This window comes from Aphis gossypii, chromosome 1, assembly GCF_020184175.1.
Source record: "Aphis gossypii isolate Hap1 chromosome 1, ASM2018417v2, whole genome shotgun sequence".
Taxonomy (NCBI): Eukaryota; Metazoa; Arthropoda; class Insecta; order Hemiptera; family Aphididae; genus Aphis; species Aphis gossypii.
In genome coordinates this window covers 42217056-42237958 of record NC_065530.1, presented here as the reverse complement: position 1 = coordinate 42237958, position 20903 = coordinate 42217056, and the positions used below count along the sequence as shown (strand labels likewise).

The window sequence follows — 20903 nt, the reverse complement described above, 5'->3', positions numbered from 1 at the left end:
ATTAACTACTATGTAATATTAAAAATGTATGTATAAATATATATACTTTATACTAAAGTAGTATTTTTATTTATATTATAATATTATATCGATACTATTTTTAAATCATTATATTAATATTACTGTAATAATAATTACAAATATAACTATTTTTTTTTGTAATATGAGTAATATGATTTTAAAAAAAAAATCGTTTTTAATACTTCTATGACAATAATTTATTGAAAATTTGAAAGTACCTATTATACTACTTACTATATTGCTATAATTTTAATAAAAACTATTTAAATGATGCAAATCGAAACTTATAGGTATACACGTGATATTATAATAAAAAATTTGGATACCTACTAATATAATATTATTTAAATAATTCATTTTTATATAATAATATTTTCAGAATATTAGTTAATAATAATAGCTTTGTAATGAAAATTTGACAACTATCAGGTTATCCGTCATGTGTATCATTTTTGGTACATGGTTGATTTACCATTCGAGCTTACTAAAAAAGTAGTGAACATACCTTATTTGCTTATATATTGCTTAAATTTATAATGGTTCTTTTCCTAAAAAATAAATGTATAAGATTTCAATGGGCTGGTCAAAAATTTGTTTGCCTGGTGGTCTACGAAGTATTTTCCTGTGTTTAAATCGTATTTAGGTGTACCACTGCAGCTACTATAGGTACACATAACACTTTTTGACACAGACTTCCGTGTACCAATAATGGTTCACCGAAGCTTATTGACAAAACAACAAGTGTACCAAAAATGGTACACCTACCACTTTTGGCAATGTACTGAAAAATGACGTTGCAGTTAACCTGCTATAATAAAACATTAACATTGCGAAAATGGTATCTGGTTACTATTATTTGTCAAATAGTTATTCAACCACCAAATAAATTACAGTCCACATCACATGTCAAAAATAATTATTGATACGTATCTTAGTAGTAACAGTAACCACTTACTACTTCTGTGAGTTCTCTGATCTACACTATTAGATGTGTTACAAATTCATAAAATGCTATTAGAATAATTGCACCAACTTATGTAAAACACTCAATAGTTAATTGAATTTATTGAATTTAATTATATACACAATAAAAATAGGTTCTGTTGTCATTCCTGAACAAAATAAAACCGCTTCCAGATCGAGTAAAGACTGCTTAATTTAACATTACAGATTTGTAAGTATTAGAAAAATAATATTACTATAGTTACTAATACCGCTTATCCATATTACCATACCTCGTAAAAATAATTTTTATAAAATTTAACTGAAAATGTTTATTACTTTTTTATAGTAATTTTGTAATGGTATTTCTATTATATAACATTGACGATAAAACAGGTGATCGTGATCATAAAGTCCTCACTTTATTCATTGTTATAATAAAAATATAGTATGAATTAATATTTTTGTGAAAAATATGAAGCAGGACGATAAGTAACTATTTTCAATTTTCATGAAAAAAAATTCCAAATTAATACAATGCATACTTTTTCGAAATTTCAGATTTGATGTTTAAATTTTAAATTATTATTATATTATGTTAGACCCACATTGGCCATTTTATTGCAGACAAATAATATATTAAGAGGACGTTATACTCGCATGTGTTGTCTCCGTCTTACACACGTACCTAAAAGAAAACGCGTTTACGCAGTCTGAATAGAACTCGCTCAAATTTGGTTTAGAGTTAATATACTTATTATAAAATTGAATTGAAACAATATGATTAAGAGCAAAACTCTGCGTTTTTCCATTATTTCTAATACAACTTTCATTATATCGTGTAAATATTGTATAAATATTGTCACATAATATATTATAAAATGTAATCATATATTCAGTTACCTTACTAAATACTGTACATGGAATACGTATAATTTATACACTCAGGCCTGGCTTAAGGAGTAGGCGACAACGTGACATAACCCCACACCCAGAGTGGTATTTAATATTTTTTTATTATAAATTAAAAATAAAAAGGTATTTAATGTAGTATTTACATGTAAGGGGCGGAAAAACTCAAGTTTGCCTATGTGTGTTTTAACACTCGAGCCGTGCCTAATTACACTACACGATTTCAGAACATATCTAACCTTCAGTATTCATTGCATATACTACACTTTGGTCGTTGATACACATTACACATATCGAATTATCTTCTCCACACATTTCAAATAATGTAAGTATCATATTATATAATGTTATTGGTAGATGATTATGTACCTATAATAAAAAATATTTACATATATATGTCGAATAAGCTATAGAAAATAAGTTAATTATTTAAATGTACATTTAATTATACAAAGTTAAGTTTATAATCTACATCAATAAAACCTTTCTTATTAAAATAATATCAATAATAATTTGTATATTTTAAACAAGTAACTAAAACATTTGGAATTGTTATTGTATGATCTGTTTATAATATTTTTATTTTTGGTATTTTTATTCTGTTCATACGTATTCCAAAAAAACACAGATTAAGTAGGTAGTTTAAATAAAAAAAATTAAACTATCAACAAATCTATGTTTATTGATAAAATACTGAAAACATTATTTGAAAAACACAATACAGTACTTTATAAATTATAATGTTATAATTTAATGATATTGCTTCTTTTATTTTTAACAATATTTTTATATTATACAGATTTTTTATAATAATTATTCTAAAAGAGAAATAATTTACTTTTTGTTTTTTAAATAAAAATCAGATCTCTATAGACTATTAATATCAACTTTAAACGTTCATTATCGAAAATGAATTTTGGGGAAAACGAGACCAATCGATGGGATTCTACCCCTCACGTTCACCAATCATCACACAGTCTCATCAACAGGCTTATCCGTTTGAGAACTACATATTGGAATAGACAATATGCGATCATTTTGCTCGCGTATATAGGTAAATTTTAGTATATTTCGATAGTAATTTATCCTGCATGTCAAATTTAATGTATATTTATAAATGGATTTCTGTTTGTCTGCTATACTTTATACATTCCTAAACGGCTGGACCGACGAATCGCGACGAAATTGGCCACAGAGATTTGTATTAGACCAATTGTCTGAAGATAGTCAAAGTTAAAAAGTGATATGCCCAACCCCGGAAAGTGTGTAAACAGAAATTTTGAGATTTACGATGGAAATTTTTGTTTATAGATGGTTGCTATTAGCTTTAATAATAATTTCTGTCTGTTTGTCTGTCCTTTGTTTGTTGCCATGGTGACAACTATGTCATAGCAACCATCTATAAATAAAAATTTTCATCGTAAATCTCAAAATTTCTGTTTGAGAACCTCTCGGGGTTAGGCATATCACTTTTTCATCTTTTGGCACAGGTATGATTTCCTAACCTAACTTATGGACGGTTATAACGGCGTGACGGAGATTGTTTATAGCAACCGGTTGTTATAATTTTGTTATTATGTATACATAGTTACATAATTTCGAATGACAGTAATCGAAATTAAATATAAGTGACCATGAAAGAAACAGTGAAAGTGAAAATGAAAATTCACAGCATCTGGAAAAGAAAACTAAATTTAATTATGGACATATCTTGGTTGTTATAGCAACCGGTTTTTACTATCGCACTGTTGCCAGGTTGGGTGATTTATCACCAATTGTGCTATATTTGAAGCGCTATTTAATATGATGCTCGTTTGTTTTAGTTTCTATCTTACAATATGAATCGACTTTGATGTTTCACATCTCCTGCCCGTTCCGTGATTTACTCGATTTTTCATATTTAACTTAGCCCATAGATCTAATATATCTTAGTATCAAATTTCATCGCAATTGATGCAGCTGTTTAGAAATGCATAAAGGACAATTAGACAGACAGAAATCCATTTCAAAGGTAACAAATTTAACACAGTTTGGGACATATAAGAAGTAGTATTTTTAACAGGCTACGAAGCGCATCGAGGGTTCAGCTAGTATTTTCTAAATTATAGTTTCTTGTTTATCAGCTGATATCCCGGTAATATTCAAATGGCTTCAACTATTTATACTAACATTTAATTATTCATATATTAATTTACCTGAAAATGTATCAACATTCTACATGAAAAAAACAAATTAGCTTAACCCCACATAATAAATAATCAATGTTTTACAACCAAATCATTATGTACGTATATACATTGAAGCATTCTAATTATTATTATAGTACAATAATTTGTAATGACTAATTTCTTTGAAGATAAATTATAGTTATAATAATGCTTTATTTATTTTAGCTAAATTCTCAACGATCAATGATTATCATTGATTGGGTACCGCTATGATAATGATACTCTATATTGAATTTTATCTGTTAAATATAATGTAAAATAAATGCATAAAAAAGTATGATATATAGTATAATACGTGTGTATGTTAAAATGATATATTTGTTATAGGTTATATAATTGTGGCGTATCAATTTAATTTTCATTATGAGTTTTTTGAGTTTTTATCAGATCAAAACAAAGTAAGTGGGTGTGTCATATTGAATAGTAATTTTCAATTTCCCTTCACCACAGATATACATATAACACTAGACATGTAAAAAATACTTGATAATTCCTATTTTTTTATTAATACTTTTAATTAATGTTATATTATTTAGTTACATATTAACTCGTCCCATTATGATTACATACATTACTACCAATATGGACGTGTCATAGGTTTAATACCTACAGGAATTTTGGCCACCATTTATCCAGCTCACAAGTAACCGATCAATACATTTAATACATATATAAGACTAGGATTTATATAATTATTATATTATGCAATTTGGAATTTGATGAATTTTTCTAATATTAGTATATGCAACAAGTTACACAATCAAATCTCTAATTCACGTAAAATAATTTTATTTTAAGCGATGAAATACAAATTCACTGATTTTTTTGAGTTTTGATAAATGTACTGCTGAACATGTATTAATGATGTAAAAATACTACTAACTACTGGTAATTTGAAATTTCTGTATTGATTGCGATTTCTATAATAACGTAGATACAACCAAATTATATTTTTCATATAAATCCTAGCCATGCCCAATACCTCACTTAAAAATGTATAATCATAATGCAATGTTGTTCTATAATTGTTTTTTTAGTATTTTAGGAATCTCTGTCACCATATCATCGATTCTCTATTTAATTATAGTCATGAGTATACGTTACATAGACGCTCACACGCATTCTTTCTTACAATTTTGTATGGGAATTACATTGGTAAAAATAAAATAATTCGTTGGGAAGTGCATTTCCTAACATACATACATTTATAACGATATTAATGTGAATTATGATATCCTAGAGCGGGATGACTGGATCGATTGACAGGGTTTGGACGTATTGGGTACCACTAAATACGCAATCAATACGTCACATTCCAATAATACTATTTGAAATTATATACAATGGCGAATATCTCGATAAAAATATTGCTGCACTCCACCATACATATTCATCTTATACGTTAACGCTATCTTTCGGTATACGTTCAATTAAGTCACGAAGCTCAACACACTTAAATATTAAGAAAATAATTGCTTACAGCATAATGTATTTCATTAGGAGTGATCGGGCTGGCGTGGTACATTTTGTGGTTGTACGTGATCAATGACAATCAATTTCGGAGGCTGAACTGCAATATTATTTTATTTGGAGGTTCGAACGACTCACAATACCCTTTACAAAAATCTGAAAGGTCGTTAATCCATTCAATCGTATCGGACATACCATGGAAATCGTTGTTTACTTCTATGCCTGTCCTTGTGATCTTTTTATTAGCCGTGTGTGATGGTCAATTATATATTGAAAAAGCTGATGCTGATTTTGACATTCATGTATGTGGTCTTTTCTTTAAGACATATAAAAAAAATTATATTTCTAACTTAAAAAATCAATATTAAACTCAAATGTGGTATAATAAATGTAAAACAACATTATTTTGTCTATACAGGTAACGTTTGATCGGCAAACGAGAACATTTAATATCATTTTATTGATTCTTATCGTCATCTTGGTCGAATTAGTTCCAGAAATCATTGTATCCATTTCCACCACCAAAATTAGAAAGTTTTGGAATTGGTTGTATTTTGGTTCACTGATCATACATTATAATCTGGAAGCCATCGTTGACAACACTTTAGAAACCAATCGAATTTACCATTTTATTCTTCAAGAAATAGAATATCTTAATTATTTCGGTAAATATTAAGTCATATGAAACATACAATATTGAAAACTATTTTTCGTATTGTTATAAATCAAAATTACGTCGGTTCTTTACAGGATACTTCTTTAACTATTTAGATATTGCACCAAAATACTCTAGCTTAATTTCTAGTCTTCTGATGGTAGTTTATTATACTTTCAATAAATTGTGTGCAACGGTCCTACAGAACATATTCAATTCTAAGGTTATAGAATAAAAAAACTTGATATATTCTTAATATTATTAATTTAACTGTTAAAAGTTAACTGTCGTAATTACGTTTGAATATAGATACTTAACGATGCCGAAACTAACATCTTGAAGGCGGTAATATGTTTATTGATTGGAACGTTGTATTCTATTTTCGGATCTGCGGAAATACAACCATGGGCAGCGGACAAGCCAGTAAAAGAAATTCAACAAAATCTAGTCGAAAATGAAAATCTGCAGTCTGTATAACAGATTAATTAAATATATTTACTATTGTCTACACATTATACTTAAATACTAAACATACATAATATAGATAATACAATTAGTAATTATTAGCATTCTTTATTTTTTTTTTTTTTGTTTATGATCGCCTATATTATTATGTACGACCAACAATATTATCAGCATTATCCATATGGTCATATTTGGAGTTCAATCAACCGCAATTACAGTTTTTATAGATGATAAGTTTTATTTATGAAACCCAATTCACTGCTGTAATAATGTTTTATGTACACAGTTATATTATGATTACTAGTGACTATACTTTTCAAAACTGTCCCCAAAATATGACACAGAACTTTCCACCGGTATATTAATACCAATAATATTTTTAATTTAATTTTTTCCTTTTACTTACATTAATCAACTGGTTACTGGGTAGTGTAATTGTAGTGCCAAAGATGTTCGAACAAAATTACTATAAATTACCTAGATTTGTGAATATAACATACGTTATATTATATTATTTAGATATACACAGACATATTTGGATATAACTACCTTCTCTAATACATTGTAATATGTACCTATTACAATATTTTATCAATGAAGTTGTGGTAAATAAATAATTTACAATTTACAATTATCTAGTCACTTTATATATCAATTAAATAATTTGTTGAATATTCCACTAAATTTCGTTTTTAAAAATGTCTATAATAGATAAAGTATTTATTAACTGAAATTCCTTTACACAATTTGAATTCCATAACGTTTTACTATAGTTTTTAAAATATTATTAATTATTAAAAAATACATTTTAAAGTTTAATAATTCAAAAATAAAACGAATTAAACGAATTATATATTATATAAATATATAATATATATATCGGCTGAAATATTTTTCGGCTTACGGATCGGTTGATATGTTTTCGGATTTTATACACTTTCCCCTTAATTTTACCAATGTTTGAACTCCGCCCATTGGCCGTCAGCGTTAACTTTTCGTGATACAGTCCATGTAAAATGTTAGTAAATAATATTAATAACTATACAAAGATATTGTAGTCATTAGTCATTACTTGTACTGCACTTTGGCAATAGATACACATACCAGAACATCTTCTCCACACAATTCGATGAATGTAACTATGTAAGTATCATAATACATTATTATACTGATAGATGATTATTTATAATATAAAATATTATCTATATATTATATAAGCAATGGAAAATAGAATCATTATATAAATGCACATTTTTTATAATCAGCAAATTTTGTAATTTACATCTATAAAACCGATCTTATTAAATTGATGTAAATAATAATTGTATGTTTTAAAAATGTAACTAAATAATTGGAATTTAAATTATATAATAATATATTCGTCATTTTTAGTATCCTTCTTCCGTTCATACCTGTATCAAAAATACACACAATAAGCAGATAATTTAATTAAATATTATTGTAGTTTAATAATTAACAACACTATGTTTATTGATAAAATACTGAATACAATTTTTAAAAGGACAATACAGGCCTTTTATCTATCCTCTATTTTTTAAATTTATAAAATTGCACACATTATTTTCAACATTATTTTTATATTATATAAATAACACAAACAAATTATTTATTGAAAAAATAAGTAAGTGATAACTTTTTAATAATAATGATTTTTTAATAAATATTATTGAATATTTGTTGCTTAAAATAAAAAATCAGTTCTCTAAAGACTATTATAATAAATTTTAACATTCACTATCAAAAAATGCATAGTTAAATCCGTCAACCAAACAAATTTATTACAAAAAGTGGAAAATGAAGTTTGGGGATAACGAGACCAATCCATCGGATTCTTCCTATCACTTTCAACAAACATCATACATCGACAGGTTTGTCCGTTTGAAAACCACATATTGGAATAGACAATATGCAATCATTTTTCTCGCGTATACAGGTAAATTTTAGAGCTTTTCGATAAGAATTTATCCCACATGTCAAATTGAATATTTAATAAATTATAGCCTCTTGTTTATCAGCTGTAGATATTCCAGTAATTTTCAGCTGTCTTCAACCTTCTATACTAACATTTAAACGTAAATATTTTAAACTAGATAGAAATGTATCAACGTTCTATATTATGAAAAAAAAGGAAATTAGCATTATCCCTTCAAATATACATTCTATATTTTATAACCAAATCGTTATTGCGTATGCACTATACATATATATATATATATATTTATTTAAGCATTCTAATTATAATAGTATAATCCATTGTAATATCTAATTGTAAGAAAATAAGTTATAATTATAATAATTCTTTATTCATAAAAGCTGAGTAGGTTATCGATGATCAATGATTGTATCTTATTGGGTATCACTTATATAGAGGTATTCTATTTTGAATTAAACTAATCAGGCAAAAAAACATAATGTAAAATATATGTATATGATTTATTATTAGATAAATGTTAATAGTAAAATGATATACTTTTTATAGGTTTCATAATTACGTCATTTCAATATTTGATTCATTTATTTTATTTTGCGATTTAATATTATATAATATATATTATTTAATATAATATTTAATATTTGCGATCAAAATAAAGTTAATACTGTCATACTAAATTACTATTCCGTAAGTATTCAGTTTTAAATTTTTTTATATTCCGCAGATATACCATTGGACGTATTAAAAAGCTTTTATAATACCTATTTTTACATTTATTCATTTCATTTATGTTAAATTATATAGTTACAGATGAATTATTACTTATACAGCTACGAGTATGGATTTTATATCAGTTTAATACCTGCTGGAGTTTTGGCCACCATTTATCCAGCCCACAAGTAATCGACCTGTATATTAAATTGATACATAAGGCTAAGATTTATAAAATATATAATATTAAGTTAACTACTTTCAAAATGTTTAGAATACTTCTGTAATAGCTTTGTGAGTTGATTTTAATACTTACCTAATCATGTCAACCACGCTCTAATCAAATTAATGAGTTTGGTCACAAATGTTTTTGGTTTTATTTTAATAAAAATAGATGTTTATCTTATCATAATATGATTTTTACGATTTTCTGAATCGATTGTGTTTAAAATAGATAGGATTTTTTATGAGAGTTAAATTTGATGCTCATAGCCAATAAGTGTATTTTCACAATATTTTTGTATGCATCATTATATACAAATTACATGAAAATGAAAGTTGCTCCCGCTTTTTATAACCTATGCTCAAAGCACATAATAACAACCACAGTGTGTATCAAATTTAACTCTCAAAGCTAATACAGACGGATTTTAAATTTCTTATCAAACGAAATTGCAAGGTAAGATGAGAGTTAAATAAAACGCTCGAGGCAGTCAATTCGATAACTTATATACCTACCTATATTATGCAAATTTAAATATCATGACTTTTCATAATATAAGTACAAGTCAGAAGTTATGCAATCAAATCCGTATTTCAAGTATGATAATTTTATTTTAAGTGATTAAATAAAAATTAACTGTGTTTTTTTAGCTCCTATATACGTATAGAACATGTATATATGATGCGAAAAAATGCAAAATAAAAATATTATACAACTATTGGTAATCTGTATATGGCAGCAGTATTACATGATTTCTATAATCACAAATAATCAAATTATAATTTACATTTAAATCCTAACCAAGCTCTATGCCACTCCTAAAAATATATAATGATAATGCAGTGTAGTTTTATATTTATATAATTGTGTTTTTAGTATTTTAGGAATTTCCATCGCCCTAACGTTGATTATCTATTTAATTATAGTCCTGAGTATATGTTACATAGATGCTCTCTCTCATATTTTTTTACAATTTTGTATGGGAATTTCAAAGGTAAAAATAAGATAATTCGCTGAGAATTCAATCTCATAATTTACATTTATAACGATAGTGGTGTGTATTAAAATATTCTAAGCCGGAGTGTTAGTGGCGAATTTCAGGGTTTGGACATATTGGGTTCCACTGAATACGCAGTCAATACGTCATGTTCCAATAATACTGAGTTACATGCTACATGAAAACACTTATATTTATGGGGATATTAATACACTCCACCATCTCTCTTCATAGTATACGCTAAGGCTATCTATTGGTATACTTACATTTAACTCACGATGCTCAACACATTTGAATATACAGTGTAATGTACTTCTTTAGGAGTGATCGGTTTGGCGTGGTACGTTTTATGGTTGTACGTGATCAATGACAATCAATTTCAGAGGCTGAACCGCGATATTATTTTATTTGGAGGTTCGAACAACCCACGATATCCTTTGGAAAAATCCAAAGTTTCATTAACCCGTTCAATCGTTTCAGACATACCATGGAAATCTTTCTTACTTCTGTGCCTATCCTAGTGATTGTTTTTTTATTAGTGTGTGATACACGAATACATTATTATAAAAAAGCTGATGGTGAATTCTACACTGATGTATGTGGTCTTTTATTTAATACATTTCAAAATAATTATTTTTTTCTATTAAAAAATCAATATTAAATTTTTAAACACATTATTTTGGCTACACAGGCAATTTTTGTACAGCAAACTAGAACATTTACTATCATTTTATTAATTCTCATCGTCATCCTGGTCGAATTAGCACCAGAAATCATTGTATCCATTTCCACCACCAAAATTAGAAAGTTTTGGAATTGGTTGTATTTTGGTTCACTGATCATACATTATAATCTGGAAGCCATCGTTGACAACACTTTAGAAACCAATCGAATTTACCATTTTATTCTTCAAGAAATAGAATATCTTAATTATTTCGGTAAATATTAAGTCATATGAAACATACAATATTGAAAACTATTTTTCGTATTGTTATAAATCAAAATTACGTCGGTTCTTTACAGGATACTTCTTTAACTATTTAGATATTGCACCAAAATACTCTAGCTTAATTTCTAGTCTTCGGATGGTAGTTTATTATACTTTCAATATATATTATATTATATATTGAATATAATATAATATAATATACTATAATATTATATATATATTATATATTAATATTATATTATATATATTTTTTGGTTCAATGATCATATATTTTATTATAAAAGCCATTATCGGCAACACATTAGAGACCAATAAAATTTACCATTTTATACTTTTAGAATTGCAACATCTTCGTTATTTCGGTAAATATTCAAGTCATGTTATTAATACAATATTAAATACTATAAATCCAAATTACGTCGGTTTTTTATAGGATACTGCTTAAGCTATTTAGATTTCGCGCCAAACTATGCCAGCTTAACTTTTAATTTTCTAAAGTTGATACCGTACTTTTTCAATATATTGTGGGAAACGGTTCTAAGTAAAATATTAATTTTCAGGGTAATAAGCTAATAAAATAAAAATTTGAAAATGTTCTTAATATTATCAAACAAAGTTAACTATCGTAATTACATTTGAACACAGATACTTGATGATACCGAAACTAACATCTTTATGGCGGTAATGTGTTTAACGATGGCAACGGTCTATACTACTTTTGGTTTGGCAGAAATACAACCATGGGCAGCAGACAACCCGGTAGAACTAAATCAACAAAATACAGGTAAAAATAAAGATTTTTCGTCTGTGTAACAGATTAATCAAATACATTTAGCTAGAGAGCCTATATATAATATTATATAGGCTCTCTACATTTAGCATTGTACACTATACACGTTACACTTAAATAGGTAATGTTGATAATATAGATAATACAATTATTTATTATTAGTATTTTTTATTTTTTGTTTATTATCAATTTTCATTTACGAGTATAATATGGAGGACGAACAATATTATCAGCTATAACTGCGTAGATATTTTTAGTTCAATAATTATTTATGAATAGAATAATATCATTATTATTTGTTACTAAATTGTTAAAAACTTAATTTTATATTCTTATATTTTTATGTACTATAAAATAATATAATAATCATTTATTGATGTGATTACGAATTCTGTTGTTATATTTTATATCTACAACCATAATCATACATTTAGTTAACGTTAATTACCTACTTAAGTTACCTATCTAACAGTACCATCAACAATACGTTTTATTTATTCCCGTTATATGCAGACATTTTGGTATGTTAACATTATTAATATTTTTATTTTATATTTAATAAATTACTTTAATTTCTTATTTTTACGGACAACTGGTTACTAGTCAATAAGCTGGTTAGTGTGTTTGTGGCGTTAGTTATGCGTGAACTTAATTACTATATACAATTATTATCTTTTAACAAAATAGAATTAAAATGTCTTAGACTTATGCCGGGTACCTAACTTGAAGAATTGATTGATTTAGTGCTGTAATAGAATTTACTAGATCAATTATTCGCCACTAAATCATAATTAGAGGACATTGGTTCGATATTGATTCATTTAGGTACCAACTTTTCATTCAATCCGGAAATTATGTTATGTAATTTTTATAATTTTTAAAAATTATATTTTAAGTAATACATAAACAAAAATTACTGAGATGTGTAGCTAATAGATACATCATAAATACTACTTTTATATGATCAAAGTAATGCAATACTTGACATAATGATAGAAGGATTCACAGTAGAAATTAGTAAATACCTAAGTTAGTATAATCAATTTGCATCAACTTTTTTTAAAATGCTTTTATTATTTGCATCATATCACATAGTAAATAATAGGAAATGTCATTTGCACTAAAATTAAAATCGATTATTATAAGGTAGGTACTACAGAAAAAATAATCGTACAATTACGATTTTAAAGTATAATATTATATTGAGATATGAAAAGCTTAAAACACAGAATATTCTACTTACAGATTCTAAATATTAATTTCACTTATCAGTTATTATGTATTTACATCTATCAGAATTTAATTAAAATATATACCAAAAAAAAAAAAAAAAACGGAGAAACTAAAGGTTAAGTTAGTAATTATTTGGTCGTTATAAGAAATTGATATAATTGCCTGCATTCAACCCGCTCAACTTCAACACGATTGAGTAGAAAAAAAACAAAAAGCATAGTATTTTATTTCCTGGTTTATTACGTCAATATGCTGTTTAAAATATTTTGTTACGTCATTTCTCATATTTGTCAAGGCCATATCCTTATAAAAATATCATGGACATTTTAATTAACCAGCATTTACCTTTCATACTCTGTAATAGACGGACTATCAAAAGAGTTATTGGTCCTTAGGTTTTTTTCATCTAATACTGACGCCAGTCTGACTGTAATAGAAACCATTGTCGTTAACGTTCTGGCAGACATAATATCAAGCGGAAAAAAAATGAAGTGGTGAATAAATAAAAATGGAAAACAGTTAAATATAATATACATTACACAATAACTGAAATTGAAAATTTAATAAACTCCTAGGATTTTCCTAAAATAAATCTCGTATTTATTGATGGATTACTAGAAATTAATGCTTTGATTGGTTTGTGTTTCGATTAATATTTATCCAGTTGTTTAGGTTTTGATTTTATACTGTAGATTTTATAAAAGATACAATCCCTATAAATAGTTTATGGCCTAACTCAAACGAAATATCACTTGAAAAGAATGTACAGATGTTTTTATAAAATAGAGTTAAATGGAAATTATTCAATCGAACAATTAGATAATTTATTACCTTCAAGTATAAAAAAAAAATTATAGTAATTATATCAAAATGTTATCACAAGATTTTTATTTATTTAATCAATATTTTAAATTAAGTTTAAGATTTTACAATAATATTAATAACGAAATGTTATACTTATACTATTCAATTACACATTTTTCAAGAGGAAGTAAATGATAGAGCTGGTACTGGCGAATCTGAGACATCCATGGAAAATCTTTCTAAGCAAACTTGCCTTACTTCCATAAGTTATGACTTATAATTGAGACACCAATAGCGTTAAGTAGTAAGTAATTTTTTGTATTTTTTGAAAATATGTTTTTAAGACCTCATAATTCGATTTTTTAATTTAGATTTAAATAATTATACACATTAAAAATTACTTTTTTGGTTTGACTACCTGCATGTCATTAATTATTAAAAAAGACATTTTAAAGTTCAATAATTCAAAAATAAAATGAATTAAACGAACTAGGTACATATAAATATATAAATATAATATATGCCCTATGCATATAAATTAAAAAATGTATGATCAAAACACACCATTAAATATCTCACTGTTCACTTAACAAATATGGAGAAACAACTTATACGTGCCCGCTTATATTGTTATAATTTTATAATAATATATAAATTTTATTATATTTTAAAGATAATTTAAACATATCGGAATAATTTTAGTTAGAAATATTTAAATAATACAAATTGAAACTTCTACGTGATATAATAAAAATTTGAATACTTACTACTATAATATTATTTAAACAATTCATTTTTATGTAATAATATTTTCCGATTATTAGTTAATAATAATAGTTTTGTGATAGATATTTGACATATATTATAAAACATTAACATTGTGAAAATTCTATCCGGTTACTATTATTTGTCAAATAGTTATTCGACCACCAAATTATAGTCCGCATCAAATGTCAAAAATAATTATTGATACGTATCGTTATAGTAACAGGAACCACTTATTACTTCTGTGAGTTCTCTGATCTATACTATCATCACTATCATCAGATATGTTACGAATTCATGATATACTGTTAGAATAGTAATAACTTACATAAAATACTCAATAGTTAATTAAATTTATTGAATTTAATTATATAGGTACATAATAAAATTAGGTCCTGTTATCATTCCTGATCGAGTTAAGACTTAATTTAACGTTGCAGATTTAAAAGTATCAGAATAATAATATTACTTCAGTTACTAACACCGCCTATTCCATACACCATAAAAATAATTTTTATAAAATTTAACTGAAAATATTTATTATGTTTTTATATTGATTTTGTAATGTTATTTCTATTGTATAATATTGAGGATAAAACAGGTAATCATTAAAATAAAGTCTTCACTTTATTGAAATACAGGTATATTAGGAATTAATATTTTGGTGAAAAATATGAAACAGGACAATAAGTAACTTAATTTCAATCAAATATATGTAATGAAAATTCTAAATTTATACAGTGTATACTGTATACTTTTACGAAATTCCAGGTACAATATAATAAGATAATTATGTATTAATATACTTAACATTTTTAATTATTACTATAACATTGTGTCAGATCCATATAATTGCAGACAAATGTTATTATAATAACATACTAAAGAATTCAACAAATATTTGAAGTGAAAAAGATAAATATTGTCATTTAATATATTATAAAATGTAATCATAAATTCAGTTATCTAAATACTGCACATGGACATTGTATAATTTATACACTACCCAATTTCAGTATATACAATCAGTAGTCATTGCATATACTACACTTTGGTCGTATCATCTTCTCCACACATTTCGAAAAACGTAAGTTTCATATTATACTATTATACTATTATATTGATAAATGATTATGTATTTACCTATATATCAAATAAGGTATTGAGAACAAGTAAATGCAAAATGTATTATAATAATTAACATCAATAAAAAGTATTTTAATAAAGCAGGATCAACAATAATTAATATGTTTTAATCGTGTTATTATAAAATTTTCGAATATTATTGTATAATCTATTCGTCATTTTTATTTTTGGAATTCATATTCTATTCATACATATCCCAAAAAAGCACCCCTTAAATAGGTAACTTAAATAAATATTACTATAATTAAACAATATTAACAACTACTCTAAGTTTATTAATAAAATACTAAAAATATTATTTGAAAAGGACAATACAGTCCTTTTATTTATCCCCTATATTATGTAAAATTTAAATGTGAACATATATTATTTTTAACAATACTTTTATTATACAGGTTATACAAAAAAAAAAATAAGAATTAATGAAAAAAAAAATGTATATTATAGTGACTTTATAGTAATTTTATTGTATTTTTTTAATTGAAAGTCAGTTCTATGTACACAAATATATAACAATTTTATACATTCACTATCAAAAAATTCATAGTTGAATCCGCTAACCAACCAATTTATTACAAATAGTGGAAATGAATTTCGGGGAAAATGAGACCAATCGATGGAATTCTTCCCCTCATTTTCAACAATCATCATACAGGCTCATCGACAGGTTTATCCGTTTGAAAACTACATATTGGAACAGAGAATATGCAATCATTTTGCTCGCATACACAGGTACCTAAATTGTAGTATTTTTGATAAGAATTTAAATCACATGTCAAATTTAATATTTTATAAAACATAATTTCTGGTTAATTAGGAGTTGATATTCCGGTAATATTGAAATGTCTTCAACTGTTTATACTATCATTTAAACATTCATATTTTAATTTATTTGAAAAGGTATCAACATTCTATAAGAAAAAAAGAAAATGAGCAAAATCCCACCAAATATATATTCTATGTTTTACAACCAAATCTTTATGTATATATATATTTAATCATTTTAATTATAATAGTATAATACTTTTAATAACTATTTTCTTAGGAAGTAAATTAAAATTACAACCTGTTAAATGTAATGTAAAATATATGTATTTTATATTATATAATGTGTGTATGGTAAAATGTAATATTTTTTACAGGTTTATCAATTGTGTCGCATCAATTTATTTTTCATTATAAGTTTTTTGAGTTTTTGTCAGATCAAAATAAAGTAAGTTCGAGTGTCATACCGAATAGTAGTTTTCAATTTTTCTTACCGCAGATTTACTACTGAACACATTAAAACGATTTTATATCACCTATTTTTTCATTAATGTTATATTTTATAGTTACAGATAAACTCGTCCCATTATAATTACATAAGTTACTATGAATATGGATGTATTATAGGTTTTTTACCTACGGGAGTTTTGGCCACCATTTATCCAGCTCACAAGTAATCGACTAGTATATTTAATATATATGGCTAGTGTTCATAAAATAAATATATTATGCAAATTGAAATTTGATGAAATTTTCTAATATTATTAGTACATGCAACCTGCAGTTAAACATTTAAATCTCTAATTCTCTAATATTAATGATGTAGGAATATGCAAGAAAAAAATATACACAAACTATTGGTAATTTCTGTATGGACTGCAGTAATATGCAATTAATATACTCAAATACAACCAAATTCTAATTTGCATATAAACTATAGCTAAGGTCTACATCTCGCCTTAAAATGTATTAACATAATGCAGTGTAGTTTTATAATTGTGTTTTCAGTATTTTAGGAATTATTGTCATCATATCATCTATTCTCTATTTAATTATAGTCATGAGTATATATTATATAGACGGTATCACGCATTCTGTTTTACAATTTTGTATGGGAATGACAATGGTAAGAATAAGATAATTCGTTGGGATGTGAAATATCCTAACATACATACTTTATAGCGATATTAATGTGTATCATGATATCCTAGGGTGGAGCGTACTCGGCGATTTTAAGGGTTTGGACGTATTGGGTTCCACTGAATTCGCAGTCAATACGTCACATTCCAATAATACTGTATGATATGATACACGATGGTGGATATATCTATGAGCATATTATTGCACTCCACCATACATATTCATCTTATACGTTAACGCTATCTATTGGTATACTTACATTTAACTCACGATGCTCAACACATTTGAATATAAGGCTAATAATCGCTTACGGTAAAATGTATTTCATTAGGAGTGTTCGGGTTGGCGTGGTACGTTTTGTGGTTGTACGTGATCAATGACAATCAATTTCGGAGGCTGAACCGCGATATTATATTATTTGGAGGTTCGAACAACCCACGATATCCTTTGGAAAAACCCGAATTGTCATTTACCCGTTCAATCGTAACGGACATACCATGGAAATCGTTGTTTACTTCTATGCCTGTCCTTGTGATATTTTTATTATACGTGTGTGATGGTCAAATATCTTTTAAAAAACCTGATGGTGATTCAGACATTCAGGTACAAGGTATTTTCTTTAATACATTTCAAAATAATTATATTTCTCTATTAATGAAATCAAAATTGATCATACTATTATGACTACACAGGACAATTATTATAAATCGCAAGCCAGAATATTTACAATCATTTTATTGATTATCATTGTCATTCTGGTTGAATTAGCTCCAGAAATCACTGTATCCATTTCTACCACCAACATTAGAAAATTTTGGAATTGCTTTTATTTTGGTTCAATGAGCATATATTTTATTCTGGAAGCCATTGTCGGCAACCCTTTAGAAATCAATCGAATTTACTATATTATACTTATAGAATTAGAATATCTCAGTTATTTCGGTAAATATAAAATCACGTAAAATATACAATATTGAAAACTATTTTTTTGTATTTGTTATAATTATAAGTTACGTCGGTTTTTCTATAGGATACTTCTTAAACTATTTAGATATTGCGCCAAACTACGCTAGCTTAATTTTTAGTTTTCTGATGGTGATATATTATACTTCCAATATATTGTGTGAAGCTATCCTATGGAACATATTCAATTCTAAGGTTATATAATAAAAATTTGAAAATTTTCTTAATATTATCATACAAAGTTGACTGTTGTAATTACATTTGATCATAGATACTTAGTGATGCCGAAACTAACATCTTGAAAGCGGCAATATGTTTAACGTTGGGAAAGTTATATCTTATTTTTGGTTCAGCAGAAATACAACCATGGGCAGCAAACATACCAGGGGAAGAAAATCAACAAAATCTAGTTGAAAATGAAAATCTGCCGTCTGTGTAGCAAATTAGGTATATAAATACATTTATTATTTTACACTATACAGATTACACCTTAGTACGTAATATTGATAATATTATAGATAAGACAATTATTTATTATTAGTTTTTTTTTATGTTATTTTTTTTGTTTATGTACGACCAACAATATTTTTAACTATCTCGATCATTTATGGAGTTCAATCAACCCCATTTTTGTTAATGTTGATAAAATTAATTTGTAAAGGTCAATAACTGCTATAATAAATTTTCGTGTACAGAATAATATTATTATTACTTGTTACTAAATTGTTAAAAACTTAATTTTATATTCTTTTATTTTTATGAACTATAAAATAATATAATAATCATTTATTGGTGTGATAGCGAATTTTGTTGTTATATTTTGTATCTATTCTACAATCATAATCATACACACTAGTTGACGTTAATTAGCTATACTTAAGTTATCTAACAGCACCATCCACATTGCGTTCTATATATTCCCGATACATAGCACAGACATTTTGGAGCATTTATTTTATTTATATTTTTAATTTTATATTTAATTAATTACTTTAATTTTTTACTTTTACGGACAGCTGGTTATTTTTTATTTTTGAACATTACTGTTCAATAAACTAGTTAGTGTGTTTGTGACGTTGGATATTCTCGAACTTAATTATTATACAATTATATTTAAACAAAACAGAACTAAAATATGCTAGACTTATGCCGGATAACTTGAAGAATTGATTGATTAAGTGTTGTTATAAAATTTACTGGATCAATCAAGGGCCACTAAATCATATTTAAAGAGATATTGATTCAATATTGATTCATTTAGATACTAAAATATATAATAGTATATCTTTTTTTTTTTGGCCCAGCATTACTATGTTAAATAAACTTATTAGTTATTAGTTATTAATGTACTTAAGGTTTAAATACAAGTGTAGTATACATTTTTTTTGATAAAAACGTGGTTATATTATGTAGATCTTATTTGGTGAAAATGGATGTTGGTGAAAAAATGAAAGGTACACTTTTGGTGGAAATGGGCATCGTCTTAAGTTACTCCCCTTGTTTTTTTGTTATTGGATAGTTTTTTAACTACATACAACTAATATAAACATTCTAATTTGCATAGTAAAATACCTTGTAATAATAACTAATTTGTTAGAAGGTAAAATATAATCATAATAATCATGTATTTATCATAACTAAACTAACGTTGATCAATAATTATAATGTATTGGTTATCAAAAAATAATGTGAAATACATGTGTATTATTATATATAATATTGTGATGTAAATGTATTATTATTATACAATATGTGTAATAGTAAAATTAA

The 20903-nt window shown here is 25.8% G+C and overlaps 2 protein-coding genes across 5 annotated transcripts; both read left to right on the top strand.

Annotated features, from left to right (window-relative positions):
- The first annotated feature begins 958 nt into the window (after positions 1–958).
- LOC114119463 (probable vesicular glutamate transporter eat-4) lies at positions 959–11731 on the top strand. 2 transcript variants are annotated; one of them, XM_050196914.1, is made up of 11 exons: positions 962–1195; positions 2103–2200; positions 2739–2929; positions 4431–4501; positions 4640–4746; positions 5141–5258; positions 5344–5521; positions 5604–5875; positions 5992–6238; positions 6324–6451; positions 6538–6788. In XM_050196914.1, the coding sequence occupies exons 3-11, from the start codon at positions 2785–2787 to the stop codon at positions 6703–6705; spliced, it is 1434 nt and encodes a 477-aa protein (XP_050052871.1). In that variant the 5' UTR covers positions 962–1195; positions 2103–2200; positions 2739–2784; the 3' UTR covers positions 6706–6788. The 2 variants fall into 2 exon arrangements, with proteins under 2 accessions (XP_050052872.1, XP_050052871.1); XM_050196915.1 differs by lacking the exons at positions 6324–6451; positions 6538–6788 and adding an exon at positions 11602–11731 and having other exon boundaries at positions 959–1195.
- Positions 11732–11864: 133 nt separating this feature from the next.
- LOC114122010 (vesicular glutamate transporter 2-like) lies at positions 11865–20803 on the top strand. 3 transcript variants are annotated; one of them, XM_050196911.1, is made up of 13 exons: positions 11865–12088; positions 12173–12311; positions 14537–14658; positions 16136–16206; positions 16848–16997; positions 17408–17478; positions 17597–17703; positions 18039–18156; positions 18242–18419; positions 18502–18773; positions 18863–19112; positions 19201–19328; positions 19405–20803. In XM_050196911.1, the coding sequence occupies exons 5-13, from the start codon at positions 16853–16855 to the stop codon at positions 19570–19572; spliced, it is 1437 nt and encodes a 478-aa protein (XP_050052868.1). In that variant the 5' UTR covers positions 11865–12088; positions 12173–12311; positions 14537–14658; positions 16136–16206; positions 16848–16852; the 3' UTR covers positions 19573–20803. The 3 variants fall into 3 exon arrangements, with proteins under 3 accessions (XP_050052868.1, XP_050052869.1, XP_027840352.2); XM_050196912.1 differs by lacking the exons at positions 11865–12088; positions 12173–12311; positions 14537–14658 and having other exon boundaries at positions 16004–16206; XM_027984551.2 differs by lacking the exons at positions 11865–12088; positions 12173–12311; positions 14537–14658; positions 16136–16206 and having other exon boundaries at positions 16768–16997.
- Positions 20804–20903: the final 100 nt, after the last annotated feature.

Excerpts from the sequence above, each read along its gene's own strand:
- LOC114122010 (XM_050196911.1), top strand. The coding sequence starts at position 16,853 with ATGAATTTCGGGGAAAATGAGACCAATCGATGGAATTCTTCCCCTCAT. Across the intron at positions 17,479-17,596 it reads TTTTGTCAGATCAAAATAAA|TTACAGATAAACTCGTCCCA; the intron begins GTAAGTTCGAGT and ends TATATTTTATAG. Across the intron at positions 18,157-18,241 it reads TTTGTATGGGAATGACAATG|GGTGGAGCGTACTCGGCGAT; the intron begins GTAAGAATAAGA and ends ATGATATCCTAG.
- LOC114119463 (XM_050196914.1), top strand. The coding sequence starts at position 2,785 with ATGAATTTTGGGGAAAACGAGACCAATCGATGGGATTCTACCCCTCAC. Across the intron at positions 4,747-5,140 it reads ACCATTTATCCAGCTCACAA|TATTTTAGGAATCTCTGTCA; the intron begins GTAACCGATCAA and ends TTGTTTTTTTAG. Across the intron at positions 6,239-6,323 it reads AGAATATCTTAATTATTTCG|GATACTTCTTTAACTATTTA; the intron begins GTAAATATTAAG and ends GGTTCTTTACAG.